This window comes from Trachypithecus francoisi, unplaced genomic scaffold, assembly GCF_009764315.1.
Source record: "Trachypithecus francoisi isolate TF-2019V2 unplaced genomic scaffold, Tfra_2.0 Lachesis_group3, whole genome shotgun sequence".
In the NCBI taxonomy this organism is placed as follows: Eukaryota; Metazoa; Chordata; class Mammalia; order Primates; family Cercopithecidae; genus Trachypithecus; species Trachypithecus francoisi.
The window spans coordinates 40,967,970-40,984,166 of NW_022681468.1; the positions used below are offsets into that span (position 1 = coordinate 40,967,970).

The 16,197-nt window shown below is 41.2% G+C and overlaps 1 protein-coding gene across 9 annotated transcripts in view; it reads right to left on the minus strand.

Annotated features, from left to right (window-relative positions):
• Positions 1-16,197, minus strand: part of SYNE2 (spectrin repeat containing nuclear envelope protein 2) — a 389,209-nt gene that overhangs the window by 58,652 nt on the left and 314,360 nt on the right. For all 9 annotated transcript variants that reach the window (XM_033187766.1, XM_033187774.1, XM_033187773.1 and 6 more), the window contains 7 exons: positions 10,781-10,951; positions 10,133-10,263; positions 7,011-7,215; positions 5,695-5,874; positions 3,960-4,085; positions 1,325-1,479; positions 1,077-1,221 (listed from right to left, as the gene is read on the minus strand). In XM_033187766.1, the coding sequence (XP_033043657.1) occupies positions 1,077-1,221; positions 1,325-1,479; positions 3,960-4,085; positions 5,695-5,874; positions 7,011-7,215; positions 10,133-10,263; positions 10,781-10,951 (1,113 nt within the window). The remainder of the gene's footprint in view (positions 1-1,076; positions 1,222-1,324; positions 1,480-3,959; positions 4,086-5,694; positions 5,875-7,010; positions 7,216-10,132; positions 10,264-10,780; positions 10,952-16,197) is intronic.

Sequence of the window (16,197 nt, forward strand, 5' to 3'; positions counted from 1 at the left end):
AAATGTTCAGCTATCATATCAACATCACCTATGAATATATTCTTAAAAGCAAACAGGTTTAATAATAATTACATCTAATACTCATTTGTTAGGCATTTATGATTTGGTAGGCACTCTGTAAAACATGCATTGTCTCATTTATTTCTCAGACTTAGGGCTTAAGTACTATTATTACATCCATCTGAAGAGGAGGAAACTAAGGTATAAAAAGGTTGAGTAACTTATTCAAGGCCACTCAGCTTTTTGGCAGGGGAAATTTCATTTTAATTGGATGACCTTCATGTAGCAATGTAGACTTCAATCAGTTAACATTAAAAAGTTGCAGTGAACTAATTCTGCACACTTTTGAAATGTGTCCTTTGTAACCCCAGCACTTTGGGAGGCCAAGGCAGGCGGATCACTTGAGGTCAGAAGTTTGAGACCAGCCTGGTCAACATTGTGAACCCCATCTCTACTAAAAATACAAAAATTAGCCAGGTGCAGTGGCACATGCCTGCAGTCCCAGTTACATCGAAGGCTGAGTCACGAGAATTGCTTGAGCCTGGGGGATGGAAGTTTCAGTGACCTGAGATTGCGCCACTGCACTCCAGCCTGGGTGACACAGGAAGACTGATCTGCCTATAACCACCAGGAGTATTTTCAAATACATGTCAGCATAAGCATTGAGGAAAGTCCTGTGAAATTATGAATGCTACAGTTATAATTATACCAAGTGCTTTAATACTATGGAGAATTACTGAGTGAAAATACAAAGATGAGTTGAAATATTTTATTATACCATTCTTGATAGAATGGTATAATATTTGCATTTTGTGGAAGCAAAGTTGTACTAGAAGCTTCCATGTACTGCAGAAAATCTAGGAGTCCTGTCCCTAACAAAATGAGCAGTAAATGTTGAAATTTATGAAACGTATGAGAATTTTACAAATGACCAATTGACAACTGAATTTGCTTAAAGGTATACATTCTGTATTTAGAGACTGATAGGTACACTCCCTGTGTTTTATTTAAAGCTATCTTTTCCTGACTCCTGCCCCAGGTGAGTGGTTCAAGGGTGGCAGAGAACACAGGTTTACCTCATAGGTTTTCTGCTGCTCCAGGAGCTCAGGAAGGCTGTTAGCCACATCCACTTTGAGTGCTTCTTTTATCTTCTCCAAAAGTTGGATCCACTTTTCACAGCAATAAAGAAATTTTTCATTCAGTCCAATTCCCTGAAGCTCACTACAAAGGTTTAAAACAAAACACACCCATATTAACAATGCCATTGCTGAGCTGAAGCCGTTAATTTTACTTTGAAACAACGACAGAGAAGGGATGTTCTAACCTGCAGCGCTCCAGTGCCGTGGCCGTGGCCCGAATCCACTGCCGGTTCACATTTTGTAATGTCTTCACAGCTACGTCACTAAGTGGGAGCTTGAGGCTCACTTCATTCAAATGTTCAATATCAGGTGACTGGGCTGTCAGTGCCAGCACATGATTCTAGTTTTAAAAAATTAAAGTATAGGTTTTTGGATGCCAATAAGATATTTAGATGATAAACAACTCTCCTTATCTCAAAGATGAAGGGAAACTGGGGCCTGAACAGGCAAATTACTTGCCCACAAGCAACCAGCTAGCTAATGTTAGAGTGGGACCTAAATTCAGCTCTCTCAATGCTGTGCCTTCTAGAATACCAACCTGCACACACAGCCAGCACCCAAACAGCCCAGGAAATAGAAAGTGATCTCAGATTTTGTCACTGAAGAATACAGAAAATAGGCTTTTTTATTTTTTGGAATGGAGTCTCATTCTGTCGCCCAGGCTGCAGTGCAGTAGCATAATCTCGGTTCACTGCAACCTTCACCTCCCAGGTTCAAGCGATTCTCCTGCTTCAGCCTCCTGAGTAGGTGGAATTACAGGTGCCTGACACTACACCTGGCTAATTTTTGTATTTTTAATAGAGATGGGATTTCACCATGTTGGCCAGGCTGGTCTAAAACTCTGACCTTAGATGATTCACCTGCCTCGGACTCCCAAAGTGCTGGGATTATAGGCATGAACCACTGCCCCCGGCCTAACAGGCTTTTTAAAAAAGGACCAGTTCTGGACTTTTAAGTCCCATTTAGTCTGCCAATAACCTGATCTTCCACAAACAGGTCAAGCACAGAGTGATGAAAATTTGATTCTTAAAATAACTCTAGCAGAGCAAGGGACTTAAACACCCATATTTTGACAGAACATGACATCACAAGAAAGCAAACTTATCAAAATTTCATTTTTTTTTTTTTTTTTTTTTTTTTTTGAGGCGGAGTCTCGCTCTGCCGCCCAGGCTGGAGTGCAGTGGCCGGATCTCAGCTCACTGCAAGCTCCGCCTCCCGGGTTCACGCCATTCTCCTGCCTCAGCCTCCCAAGTAGCTGGGACTACAGGCGCCCGCCATCTCGCCCGGCTAGTTTTTTGTATTTTTTAGTAGAGACGGGGTTTCACCATGTTAGCCAGGATGGTCTCGATCTGCTGACCTCGTGATCCACCCGTCTCGGCCTCCCAAAGTGCTGGGATTACAGGCTTGAGCCACCGCGCCCGGCCTAAAATTTCATTTTTAAAAAGATATTCCAGCAACAACTTCTAGGCTGACAATATGTCATGCAAACATCCTTAACAATACTGAAGTTATCACTACAGAACTCTGCTGTAATATTCTAGGTCAGGAAAAGCAAACTTTCTCTGTAAAAGGCCAGATCATAAATATTTTAGGTATTTGTGGGCCATATAGTCTCTGTAGCAACTAGTCAACTCTGCCCTTGTAGCATGAAAACTATAATAGACAATATGCAAATGAAAGGGCATGGCTGTGTTCCAACAAAATTTTATTAAAAATCAGTGATAGACAGTGCACCATAGTTTGCTGACTGATCTAAGTTATGAATGTTGATTCCTAGGAGAGTTACAAGACCAGATTTAATTCTTTCAGTCATTTATATTTACTAAACTAAACTTACTAAGGTAAAGAAAAGAAAAATGCATAATTTTAATAGACTATTTTATTTTTTATATTAAACTAACCAGAAAAATTCAATTAATCACAACAGCCAACTTCTAGATTATTGTGGTTCACTGATAGTAATTATGAAAAAACATCTACTACAAATTACTCTGACATATTACTAAAAAAGATCCCTATGTCGTCCTACTTTTTCTAGGTCTGAGGGAAAATAGGACAGTAATGAATGGCATAAAAATGACTGTGCTTAAGGGTGAGTTAGGCCGGGCGCGGTGGCTCAGGCCTGTAATCCCAGCACTTTGGGAGGCCACGGCAGGCAGATCACCCGACGTCAGGAGTTCAAGACCAGCCTGGCCAACATGGTAAAACTTCACCTCTACTAAAAAATACAAAAATTGACCGGGCGCAGTGGCTCAAGCCTGTAATCCCAGCACTTTGGGAGGCCGAGGCAGGCAGATCACGAGGTCAGGAGATCGAGGCCATCCTGGCTAATACGGTGAAACCCCGTCTCTACTAAAACATACAAAACACTAGCCGGGCGAGGTGGCCGGCACCTGTAGTCCCAGCTACTCGGGAGGCTGAGGCAGGAGAATGGCGTAAACCCGGGAGGCGGAGCTTGCAGTGAGCTGAGATCCGGCCACCGCACTCCAGCCTGGGTGACAGAGCGAGACTCCATCTCAAAAAAAAAAAAAACAAAAATTAGCCGGACATGGTAGCACACGTCTATAGTCCCAGCTACTCAGGAGGCTGAGGCAGGAGAATCACTTGAACCCGGGAGGCGGAGCTTGCAGTGAGCCGAGATTGCGCCACTGTACTCCAGCCTCGGGGACAGAGTGAGACTCTGTCTCAAAAAAAAAAAAAAAAAAAAAAAAAAAAAGAGTGAGGATGCAAACATTCTGTAAGTTCACAGTAATCAGCTTATTTTTTTTTTTAACCCTATGGCGAGTCTAAGTCCTTAGAAAAGACAAATATTGGCAATACCAGGAATGACTCAGGATTTTCTTTTTCTTGTTGGTGAAGTCTATCCAAATTCTCTTCTTCATGCGTAATAAGACCTTTTAAAGATTCCAGCCGGTCTCCAAAATCCTTAAACTGTGAGAGAACAAACTAGAACAAGAGAAATTTTCATTAGAAACTATTTTCATGTACGTGCAAAACAGAAGTAAATACAGGCTTGGGAGGTGCTAAGAATTCAAGATGTGTTTGGCCAGGCATGGTGGCTCATGGCTGTAATCCCAGCACTTTGGGAGGCCGAGGTGGGAAGATCACTTGAGCTCAGGATTTCAAGACCAGTCTGAGCAACATAGGCAGACCCCATCTCTGCAAAAAATAAAAAATTAGCTGGGCATAGTGGTGCGTGCCTGTGGTCGAGGCTGCAGTAAGCTGTAATTGTGCCACTGCACTCCAGCCTGGGTGACAGAATAAGACTCTGTCTCCCTGTCTCTAAATAAATAAATAAATAAATAAATAAAATGCAACAAAATAAAATAAATTCCAGTTGTTTTTGACATCCAGAAGTTCACTATTATCTTAAGAATCATAGATAAATATTCAGAAGCCCCCTGATTTTTCACTCTGTGCCTTTGAGCCTTCCTAAATGGACAGATCACCTACCTGAGGGGACCACATAGAGGAGAGTCAGTGAGCACTCTGTTCTCTCAGTTCCACTAGTTAAATGTGGTTTTTTGTTTGTTTGTTTTCCTGCTGGTATTGAGACGTGATATTGGAGCTCCATGGCCTTCTGTGAAGCTTGTTGACAGCTCATGCACTAAAGGCTTTATAAAAAGTGAATGAAGGCTGAGAGCAGTGGCTCATGCCTATAATCCCAGCACTGTGGGAGGCCAAGGTGGGTAGATCACTTGAGGCCAGGAGTTCAAGACCAACCTGGCCAATGTGGTGAAACCCCATCTCTACGAAAAATACAAAAATTAGCCAGCTGGGCATGGTGGTTCACGCCTGTAATCCCAGCACTTTGGGAGGCCAAGGCAGGCAGATCATGAGGTCAGGAGATCGAGACCATCCTGGCCAACACGGTGAAACCCTATCTCTACTAAAAATACAGAAAAATCAGCCGGGCATGGTGGTGGGTGCCTATAGTCCCAGCTACTGGGGAAGCTGAGGCAGGAGAATGGTGTGAACCCAGGAGGTGGAGCTTGCAGTGAGCTGAGATCGCACCACTGCACTCCAGCCTGGGTGACAGAGCGAGACTCCATCTCAAAAAAAAAAAAAAAAAAAAAAATTAGCCAGGCCTGGTTGTGGGCGACTGTAGTCCCAGCTACTGGGAGGCTGAGGCAGGAGAATCACTTGAACCCAGGAGGCGGAGGTTGCAGTCAGCCAAGATTATGCCACTGCACTCTATCCTGGGTGCCAGGTCAAGAGTCTGTCTCAAAAAAAAAAAAAAAGTGAATGAAGATATGAAGATATGACAAATCTTCATGCTTTAAGCAGTCACTTCTACGACTCAAATTACTTGACTCAGAAATCCAAATAACTGTGAGATCTGAACAGTGTATGCAATATAATACATGTATGACTTCTAGAACTAACATCTTCAATAATGAAGAAATGGTTGCTTAAGATCTGCCCATGTGATTGAAGCTGGAACCGTATATGTTTGGGAGCAGCCCGTAAAGCGCTATTGCTTCAAACGGTACAGGGATTGAGGATGGAATGCAAATGTCCAAGACTAAAACTTGAATGAAAAGAAAAGATGAACCTCAAATTCATTTGCTTTCACAAGCAGCATCTTTTCCAAATAAGCAGCCCTTTGGAGGGAGTACAGGGGACCCGGGAGGAGCATGTGGGTACTGGACTCTGCGGGCTGTGGGAGCCGATCCAGGACGCTGGAATTTTGGAGAAAGGCTTCTTTTGTCTTCCGCACATCATGCTGCAGCTCCTGCAGAAGAAAAAGCGATCACAAACACCTCTTCCTCCTTTCAAACCACAATTTCCTATCCGCTGCTGCTCCACCAAAATCTAGGAGAATATTTGCCCTGAAAATGTAGGCATGACCTTTTGTTATTATTATTTATTTTAAATAGCTGAAAAGGCTGGGCTTTCTTGAAATGATGTACATTACTGGCACTTTTCTGAAATTTGTCAGTTCAAAACTAAAAGTGACCACTGACTAATAGAGTTGAGGCTTCTAGCACATAGAAACTGGAGACAACCTGGGTACTCATGTGCTTTATATTTCAGTTGTCAAACAATTTAGGTATCTGCTTTCATGATGTTTCAAGAATCAATGCAACTCTGACTCCTACCTTAGACTTTCCGATATAAATGGATTCACGTGCAAAAACTATAGAATTATATTAATTAGGCTGATTTTAAGGCTATTCTGGAAATACTGTGTATATACAATTTTTTTTCTTTAATTTTTAAATATCAGCTCAGGTAGAAGTTAATCAGACGTACAGAGTATATCTGTTGGATTCCCACCTAATTAAATTGGCTGCCACTTTTTGATTTGACCTATAGTAGCAGAAGATACAAAATGCATCGGTTCACCCAGTTCAGAACTAAATAGTATTAACTTTCTGAGCATTCATTAACAGTAATAGAAAAAACACCATAGAGGAAATTATGCAAGCTTTTAATATAGTCTGAAATTTACTATACCCACAGTAAAGGCCTAGCAACATGGCACCAAGTCCATGATTATCGCTAAAACAAGAGATACAACATGTATTATTCTTTCAGGGTCACACTCAGTTGAGACACTTGCTTTTACTTCAGACTTCATATGAAGCTTTTGCCTTAGAGATTTAACACTAGAGAGAAAGCGCAGACATGGAACGAGGTGATATCGGGTACCCCTTATCCAGCTATTTGCTGCCGGGACGTCACCTCTGAGCTACCACCTGGTCCTCCCAGCCTTGCCTGTGTCCTACATGGCCTGCTCACAGCATCTGTCCTGACTGACTTCTCTGTCCCTGTGGTCTGTCTGGTCCCCAGGTCATGGCCGTCCCTTACTGGCAACATCTGTTGGGCTGACTTGGCCTTGGTTTTCCAAATGGACTTTGTTCCCACCTTTATGTCCTGCAGGGCTGGGGGCAGGATCTCTGCCAGGTTGTTTCCAGACATGCTGATGTTTGCGAGCTGTTGAAACTTTGCTTCCTGCTGCTTCAGCCTTGCGGTAGCCTCGCCATGAGCATTGCTATAGGCCTTCCAGAGCTGGAGCAGACTCTGGGCCTTCTGCAACTGGTCTGCAACAGCTTGGTTCACCTGAGTCCACCTGTCAGTGCAATGTAAATAACATGACCCTCATTCTCTCCTTTACCTTGTAGCAAAAGTACAATGCACACACTCTACTGGTAAGTTATTAGCAGATGGATCATTAACAAGACACTGTTAAATGGTTTTTAAAATTAGTGGCATCACCATCATAAAAACCATTATATAAAAAGAAATCCACATTAGGCTATTAACTTGACTTTGTAATATTGCACAAAAACTACAAAATTTATGATTGGCAACAAATACCTATGATGCTATGAATGTTTCACTCTCTATTTTTAAGGGAGGGGAGCGATGAAGGGAGCTCAAACTTTTTTTTTTTTTTTTTGTAGAGACAGGGTGTTGATATGTTGCCCAGGATGGTCTCAAACTCTGCAGCTCAAGTAATCCTCCCACCTCAAGCAGTCCTCCTGCCTCAGCCTCCCAAAGTGTTGGGATTATAGGTGTGAGCCATGGTGCCTTGCCTATGAATGTCTCTTTGGCAAAGACGGAGAAAACACTGAACTGTATGCCTGATAAAATGTCTCCACATGAAGAGGCTCCCAGTTTATAGAGATATGCTATCTTTAAACAGGCTTTAACATTGTATTTACGTCAAATAAAAATTATTTTCTGTTTACACAAATATTCCTTACGTGGAAGTGGAAATAAAGGAAATTGTTTTATTATTCCATATACAGACTGTAGTATCTTGTCTTTCTTTCCTACTTTTTTTTTTTTTTCCTGAAACAGGGTCTTACTCTGTTGCCCAGGCTGGAGTGCAGTGGTACAGTCTCAGCTCACTGTAGCCTTGACCTTCTGGGCTCAAGCAATCCTCCCATCTCAGCCCCCACAGGTAGCTAGGACTACAGGTACATGCCACCATGCCTGGCTAATTTTTGCATTTTTTTTTGTAGAGATGGGGTTTCACCATGTTACCCAGGCTGGTCTTGAACTCCTGGACTCAAGTGATCTGCCCACGTCGGCCTCCCAAAGTGCTGGGATTATAGGCATGAGTCACTGTGCCTGGCCTGTTTAACTTTTAAAAAACATTTTCCCCAAGTTATTAATAAAAGAAAATAAGTAAACTTCATTTTAAATGGCTGTAGAAATGGTTTGCGGGTTTTTCCCCTTTGTTTCCTTAGTTTAATTGCTAAATTCCTTAGTTTAATTCCTGTTTAGTATGGATAGTTACGATATTTGTAATTTTTGCTATTATGATAATGCTCAGATACAGTTTTGTTCAAAAGGCTTTTTTTCTGTATTTCAAGATATTAGTCTTAGACTAGATTTCTGAGAGAATTACAGAGTCGGCCGGGCGCGGTGGCTCAAGCCTGTATCCCAGCACTTTGGGAGGCCGAGACGGGCGGATCACGAGGTCAGGAGATCGAGACCATCCTGGCTAATACGGCGAAACCCCGTCTCTACTAAAAAATGCAAAAAAACTAGCCGGGCGACGAGGCGGGCGCCTGTAGTCCCAGCTACTCGGGAGGCTGAGGCAGGAGAATGGCGTGAACCCGGGAGGCGGAGCTTGCAGTGAGCTGAGAGCCGGCCACTGCACTCCAGCCTGGGCGGCAGAGCAAGACTCCGTCTCAAAAAAAAAAAAAAAAAAAGAGAATTACAGAGTCAAAGAATATACAGATGTAAATATTTGTAAGGTTATGGGAATAAACGGTCAATCTGCTTTCTGAAAGCGTTATATTTACATTCTAACATGAAATACATGAGAATGTTTGCTCCACAATATCCTCAACTCTGCTAACTGATTAAAGAATAAAAGGTGCTTTACTTTTATGCATTTCAAAAATCTTATCGGAACTCTTTTAAAATAAGATTTTCTCTAATTATAAATACAACATATATTCACTGTCAAAAAGCAAACAAAATCCCTCCAGATATTTCTTTCTTCTTATCTATTTATCCTTCCTACTTACCAATCCATGAGGAAGTTAAAATATGCTTGACATCTCATTTATCTAGAGGTAACTACTACCAGCATTTTGGTATTCTTTTCTTCAGTCTTCTTGCTATGCATGTTTTTCAATACGCCTTCCAACATATTCTTGTGCCAACAAATGAATGTGTATGTGCAGTGTAACAACTGAGTTCCTTTAGCAACAGACTGCCCTGCCATATGTTTTGAGGGTAGCCCTGATATTGTATGTGGAGTCAGATGCATTTGCATGTTCCTCTTAGTCTCTCTCCTCCCCCTCTTCCAATAAAGACTGGATCAAGAGCTAAGGGCACCAATGCAGGGTGTATAATTTGGTGTCCCTTGTTCATTACGTGTTCAAAGTTGATTTACAAGAGAGGCTGAAACTGCACAGAGGAATAATCAGGAAGGACACTTAAGATAGCATAATTCTTCATCCCTATTTCTAATCAATTGGTTGGAGGCCAACTTCTATATCCCACTCATCAAAATAAAAGCCCTGCAATTAACCAGGGCCACACTCCTTAAAGGGAGCTTTCATATCCCACCATAAGTAGTTCATCAAAGAATTCCTTCCAACCCCACAAAGGCCCTCCCCAATAGATATATCTACTCCCTTTCTTCCACCTTATAATGTTTCCAGTGATGTTTGAACATCCCCTGCAGGCTGCCCATCTGGCCCACCCCTTTGTCTGTTTCTGCCTCTGACTTTGGTGTTTCCGAGATCAAACTTGACATTTGGTCTATACCCTCTGTAAGTGAGTACACTGGGTTGTAATTAGGCCATTTCTAGACTAATTATACCAAACACGTGTACGAGGGATGTCATAGCCCTCATGACATAGAATCTTACATAGACTAGATCCATCAAAGCAGAAGAGACCAGAATAGGTTTTAGTCATCTCAGAGGAGGAAGAAGACTTTACAATCCCTATGCCCCCTCATTCTTCACAAGTCATTAAGAGGAAGATATCTATCATTCAAATTATATCTGAAAGCATACCTTTTATGAGTATTTTGGCATTTCTCTTCGATTATTTCAGCAACAGAGGGGCAGAGACCTTTGAGTTTGCCAATAACCTCCTGGAGTTTCTCCCAATTCCCTTCACTGCTCTCAGCTTCATCTTGCAGAGACTAAGAGACGCATACAAGAAATTTAAGTTTCAGAATGGCCTGGCGACTTCTAAAGAAGGCAGCAGCTTCTCAACACTTGCTACTCTGTAGCAATAACACTCAAATCTTACAGCTCTGATAAACTATTAGGAATGGGAAGAAAACAACGGAGAAGGCATTCTTCATTTGAGGCTGAACTTTTAAGTACTAAGTAATATTAAGTACTTAGCACTTAGGTCTACTAAAAAAAAAAAAAAAAGTCCACGCAAAAACCAAAACCTTAAATTGTGAAATAATATGGACATGGAAAATAAAGATTCGACATTTTCAACTCAAAATTCAAACATTTTACAATGTTTTACTGATTTGGCTCATGTGACTTATTTTGGAATTTCCAGTTATTCTTTTGAAACTGCTATTTAACATGCTTTGTGCTTCTCTGTGGGAGGGCACAAACACAGTTATGCCCATTACTGTGCTTCCTCCCATTTGTAATTTCCTGCCAGTAATACACCGTGCCAAGCTCTGGTTAATTTACCTGAAGGTTCTCCACCTGGCATCTCAAGGCCTCCAATGATAACACCACAGGCTTGCTGTGTTCCATGCAGTACCAGAATCGGATTGTCATCATATTCACTTCATCATAGAGTTGATCATAAATCTTCCACTCCTGTAAAACCGACTGCATGGAGGTTTTGAGCTGATTGACCTAGACAAAAAGTGGAAACGTACTGATTTAGAAAATCACTGAGAAGACATGCTCTCCAATGAATCTCCCATTGTGTCTAATTTAGTTATTTCAATTTGAGAGTATTGAAGGATCATTAGTGATTAACTGAAGGTGGAAAGGGTAGGTCAATGCCTAAGAAAATATCAGAGAAGGCTGTTTTATAATGAGTGAATGAAAAAGAGCCCAAAGATCAGAAGGATCAGCACTGAAAGAGTTCAGACTAGGAAGAGACAGCCCAGGGAAAGAATACTGGGAGAGTATTAGAATTTATGAGTGCAAGGTTCAGTTATATTCTATTAGCTTTCTGACCTTACGTAACTTATTGAACCCTAGAGTCAGTTTCCTCATCCACAAAACAGAGATAATTGAAAACACAAATAAAATAGTGTCTGTGAAAATGCTCTGACAACAGCACAACATTATAATTGTAAGATGGTACCTGGCACTTAAGTCTGATTATTACTATACAGCAAGCACCAATTGGAGAGGAATATGCTCTACCCAAACAATAGGCAAGTGCCAAAGCAGGAGGCAACGCAATGGTGAGTGTATTTTGTCCACTGCTATGTTCTGATAACGATGAAAAAAGTCCAAGCATTTTGTTGCATATAGAAAAAGATCTCAGATACAATAAAGAATATGTAAAGAAAACTTAAAACTCAACGATAAAAAGACAGATAAACCAACGAAAAATTGGGCAAAGGATGTGACTAAACATTTCTCCAAAGAACATATACAAATGGTCAATAAACACATGAAAAGATACTCAACATCCACAGTCATTAGGGAAACCTAAATCAAAACCACAATGAGATATTATTTCACATCCACTTTGATGGCCATAATCAAAAAGTCAGATAATAATGTGTTGGTGACGTGTGGAAAAACTGGAATCCTTATACATTGTTGGTGGGAATGTAAAATGGTATAGTCACTGTGGAAAACAGCTAGAGAGTTCCTCAAAAAATTACACAGAGTTGCCATATGACCTAACAATTGTACTCTTAGATATACACACAAGAGAATTCAAAGCATATGTTCACGTAAAAACCTGATACAAATGTTCATAGCAGCATGACTCATGAGAGCCTAAAAATAGAAACAACCCATATGTTCTTCAACTGATGAAGAGATAACCTAAATCTGGTATATCCACACAATGGAAAATTAGCCAGCCATAAAAAGAAATGAAGTACTCTAAGTACTATAGCACTGATGATCTTGAAAACATTATGCTTGGTGAACGAAGCCAGATCCAAAAGGCTATGTAGCATATGATTCTATTTATATAAAATGTCCAGAATAGGTAAATCCATAAGAAGGTGGACTAGCAGCTGCCAGCGACTGGAGAAGGGGAAAAGTGGGGAGTGACTGCCAATGGGTATGGAGGTTTCTTTTTGAGGTAATGAAAATGTTCTGTAATGAGATAGTGGTGATGGCTGCGTATCTCTGTGCATATACTAACCACCACTGAACTGTACCTTAGAAGGTGAATTTTATGGCATGTGAATTATATCTCAATTTGTAATAAGGATCTGGGTTGAAATGGAATGTGATCACTATAGTGGCTCAACAGGCCATCTTTTTTTTTTTTTTGAGACGGAGTCTTGCTCTGTCGCCCAGGCTGGAGTGCAGTGGCTGGATCTCAGTTCACTGCAAGCTCCGCCTCCCGGGTTTATGCCATTCTCCTGCCTCAGCCTCCCAAGTAGCTAGGACTATAGGCGCCCGCCTCGTCGCCCGGCTAGTTTTTTGTATTTTTTAGTAGAGACGGGGTTTCACCGTATTAGCCAGGATGGTCTCGATCTCCTGACCTTGTAATCCGCCTGTCTCGGCCTCCCAAAGTGCTGGGATTACAGGCTTGAGCCACCGCACCTGGCCTCAACAGGCCATCTTTACGGGTAGTGTGATGTGAACTTTGGGTACAATCACACGGCTCTGCACTCAGACCCTGTTTTCTGCTTACAACTACAGGGAAAACTGGCACATCCACGGTGACAGGGAGGCTCCTCAATCTCTGGCCCAAACAGGGCTGGATAAAAACAAACGCGGATGCTAAAATTTGAGTTTCATGTTGGCAACTATGTGGGCCAAATGTCTTTATAAGGGCAGGATGGCTCAGAAAAAGAAACCAAGTTATTTAGTTAAGAAAATAAAGAAGAAGGCCAGGTGTGGTGGCTCACATCTGTAATCCCAGCACTTTGGGAGGCCGAGGTGGGTGGATCACCTGAGGTCAGGAGTTCAAGAACAGCCTGGCCAACATGGTGAAACCCTGTCTCTACTAATCATACAAAAAATTAGCCAGGCGTGGTGGCACACACTTGTAATCCCAGCTACTCGGGAGGCTGAGGCAGGAGAATCTTTTGCACCTGGGAGGTGGAAGTTGCAGTGAGCTGAGATCGTGCTACTGCCCTCCAGCCTGGGCAACAAGAGCAAAACTCTGTCTGCAGAAAAAAAAAAAAGAAAGAAAAAAGAAAATAAAGAGGAAAGGCAAGGAAAGAATTCCTCATCGATGTACATTTTTTTGCCAAAAACGATTGGCAGGGATAATTCTAGCACAAAGTACCGCATCATCCCAGAGCCCACAGGTACATATCAACACAAGAACTGCCATGGCTCCTGTTGCACGAGGCCTTTGCAGCTTCCACAGATAAAGGTGGTGGAACTTCCGGCACCTTGAAGGCCTTCTGGCCTTATCATAAAGCTTCATGGAAAAGACATAGTACACATGATTTGAGGGAAAGGGTAAGAAAATCATCAAGTAATTTTCTTTCATCATTCACTACACTAAAAACAAGCAGGAGGAGTATTTTCAAAATGTTCAAACTGGGGTCATCAGTAGGGCAGCATTTATTGAGCACTGCATAGGTATCAGTATTAAGATAGAAATAAATGAGTAGGTGTTGTCCCCATTTTACAGACCAGAAAATTGAGGCTTAGAGATGTTAAGTAACCTGACTGAAGATCCAGATCAAAAATGGTGCCGCCAGGATCCTTATTTTGGCAGAAACTGCAAAGCCCTTGCTCTTAAACACTAGGCTATATTGACTCTTGTTTACCCCTGGGCTCAAGTAATCCTCCCATCTCGGACTCCCGAATAGCTGTGATTACAGGTGCATACCACCACACCCGGCTAACTTTATTTACTTTTGTAGAGACGGGGTCTTACTCTGTTGCACAGGCTGTTCCTGAACTCCTGGTCTCAAGCGATCCTCCTACCTTGGCCTCCCAAAGTGCTGCGATTACAGGTGTTAGCCACTGGGCCAGGCCTACATTGACTCTTGACAGCTTATAGATGGATGATCTGTGCCTCACGCCTTCTGCATTTTTTTTTTTTTTTTACTTTATTGAGATATAATTCATGTACCATACAATTCATCTATTTAAAATGTGTAATCTCCACAATCAATTTCAGAACACTTTCATGACTGAAAAGAAACTGCATACCTGTTAGCAGTCACTCCTCATTCTCCCCCAGCCACTAATCTGCCTTCTGTCTTTTTAGATTTGTCCATTCTGGATATTCCATGTAAACAGAATCAAACAATACGTGATCTTTAGTGACTGGCTTCTTTCACTTACCACAATGTTTCTAAGATCATCAGTATTATAGTATATATCAGTACTACTTCATTCCTTTTGTATGGATAGACCACATTTTCTTTATATATTAATTAATAGATGGACATTTGGGTTGTTTACACTTTCTGGCTATCATGACTCATGCTATGAATATTCACGTATAAGTTTTTGGTGTGGACATGTTTTCATTTATCTTGGGCTATCTATGGAGGAGTGGAATTGCTAAGTCGCATGGTAACTTTACGTTTAACCATTTGAGGAACTGCCAGACTCTTTTCCAACTCCATGGAACGCTGCCAGCAGTCTGTGAGGATTACAATGTCTCCACATCCACATGAACACTCCTTACTATCTGTCTTTTTGTTATAGCTATCCTAGTGGGTAGGAAGTGGTATTTCTTTGTGGCGCTGATTTTCATTTCCTTGATGGTTAATGACACTGAACATCTTTTCAATGTGCTTTTTGGCCATTTGTATTATCTTCTTTATAGAAATGTCTATTCAGATCATTTGTCTTTTTTTTTTTTTTTTGGAGACAGGGTCTCCCTGTGTTGCCCAGGCTAGAGTGCAGTGGTGTGGTCTAGCCTCATTGCTCTTTCTGCCTCCCAGGCACAGGTGATCCTCCTGCCTCAGCCTCCTAAGTAGCTGGCACTACAGGCACTCACCACCACACCTAGCTAATTTTTTCTATTTTTGGTAGAGACAGGGTTTTGCCATGTTGGTCAGACTGGTCTTAAACTGCTGAGTTCAAGCAATCCGTCCACCTCGGCCTCCCACAGTGCTGGGATTACAGGCCTGAGCTACTGAGCCTGGCTTGTATCCAATTTTTTCATTTGGTCATTTTTCCTTTTATTATCAAGTTGTGATAAATCTTCATATATTCTAGGTTTAAGTCCCTTATCAAATATATGATTTATAAATACTTTTTTCCCAATCTGTGGTTTGCCTTTTTTACTTTTTTGATGCTATGCTTTAAAACATCAAGTCCAATTTATCTATTTTTTTCTTTGATGGCTTATGAGTTTGGTGTCGTATCTAGAAACTCCTGCCTAATCCACAAAGTCATGAAGATTTACACCTATGTTTTCTTCTAACAGTTTTATACTTTTAGCTCTAATACTTATGTCTTTTTTTTTTTTTCAATACAAATGGGGGTCTTGCTATGTTGCCCAGGCTAGTCTTGAACTCCTTGCCTCAAATGATCTCCCACCTCAGTCTCCCAAAGTGTTGGGATTACAGGCACGAACCACCATGTCTGGCCTGCATTTATGCCTTTGATCTATTTTGAGTTAATTTTTGTATATTGTATGAATGTAGAGGTCTAACTTCATTATTTTACATGTGGATATATGGTGTACCAGCACCATTTTTCAAGAAAATGTTTTCCCTCATTAAATTGTCTTAGAATCCTTGTTGAAAATCAATTGACTATAAATGTGAGGGCTTATTTCCAGACTCTCAATTCCATTCCAAGTATATATATGTCTATCCTTATGACAGTACTATCTGCATGTTTTCACATGCATTATCTCATTTAATTTTCTCTTTATATTTTTATTATATTGTAATTATCTGTTCACATGTGTTTCTTTCACTAGCCTATCAGCTCTTTGAGGGTAGGATTCATTTATTTTCTTGTTTATCTTT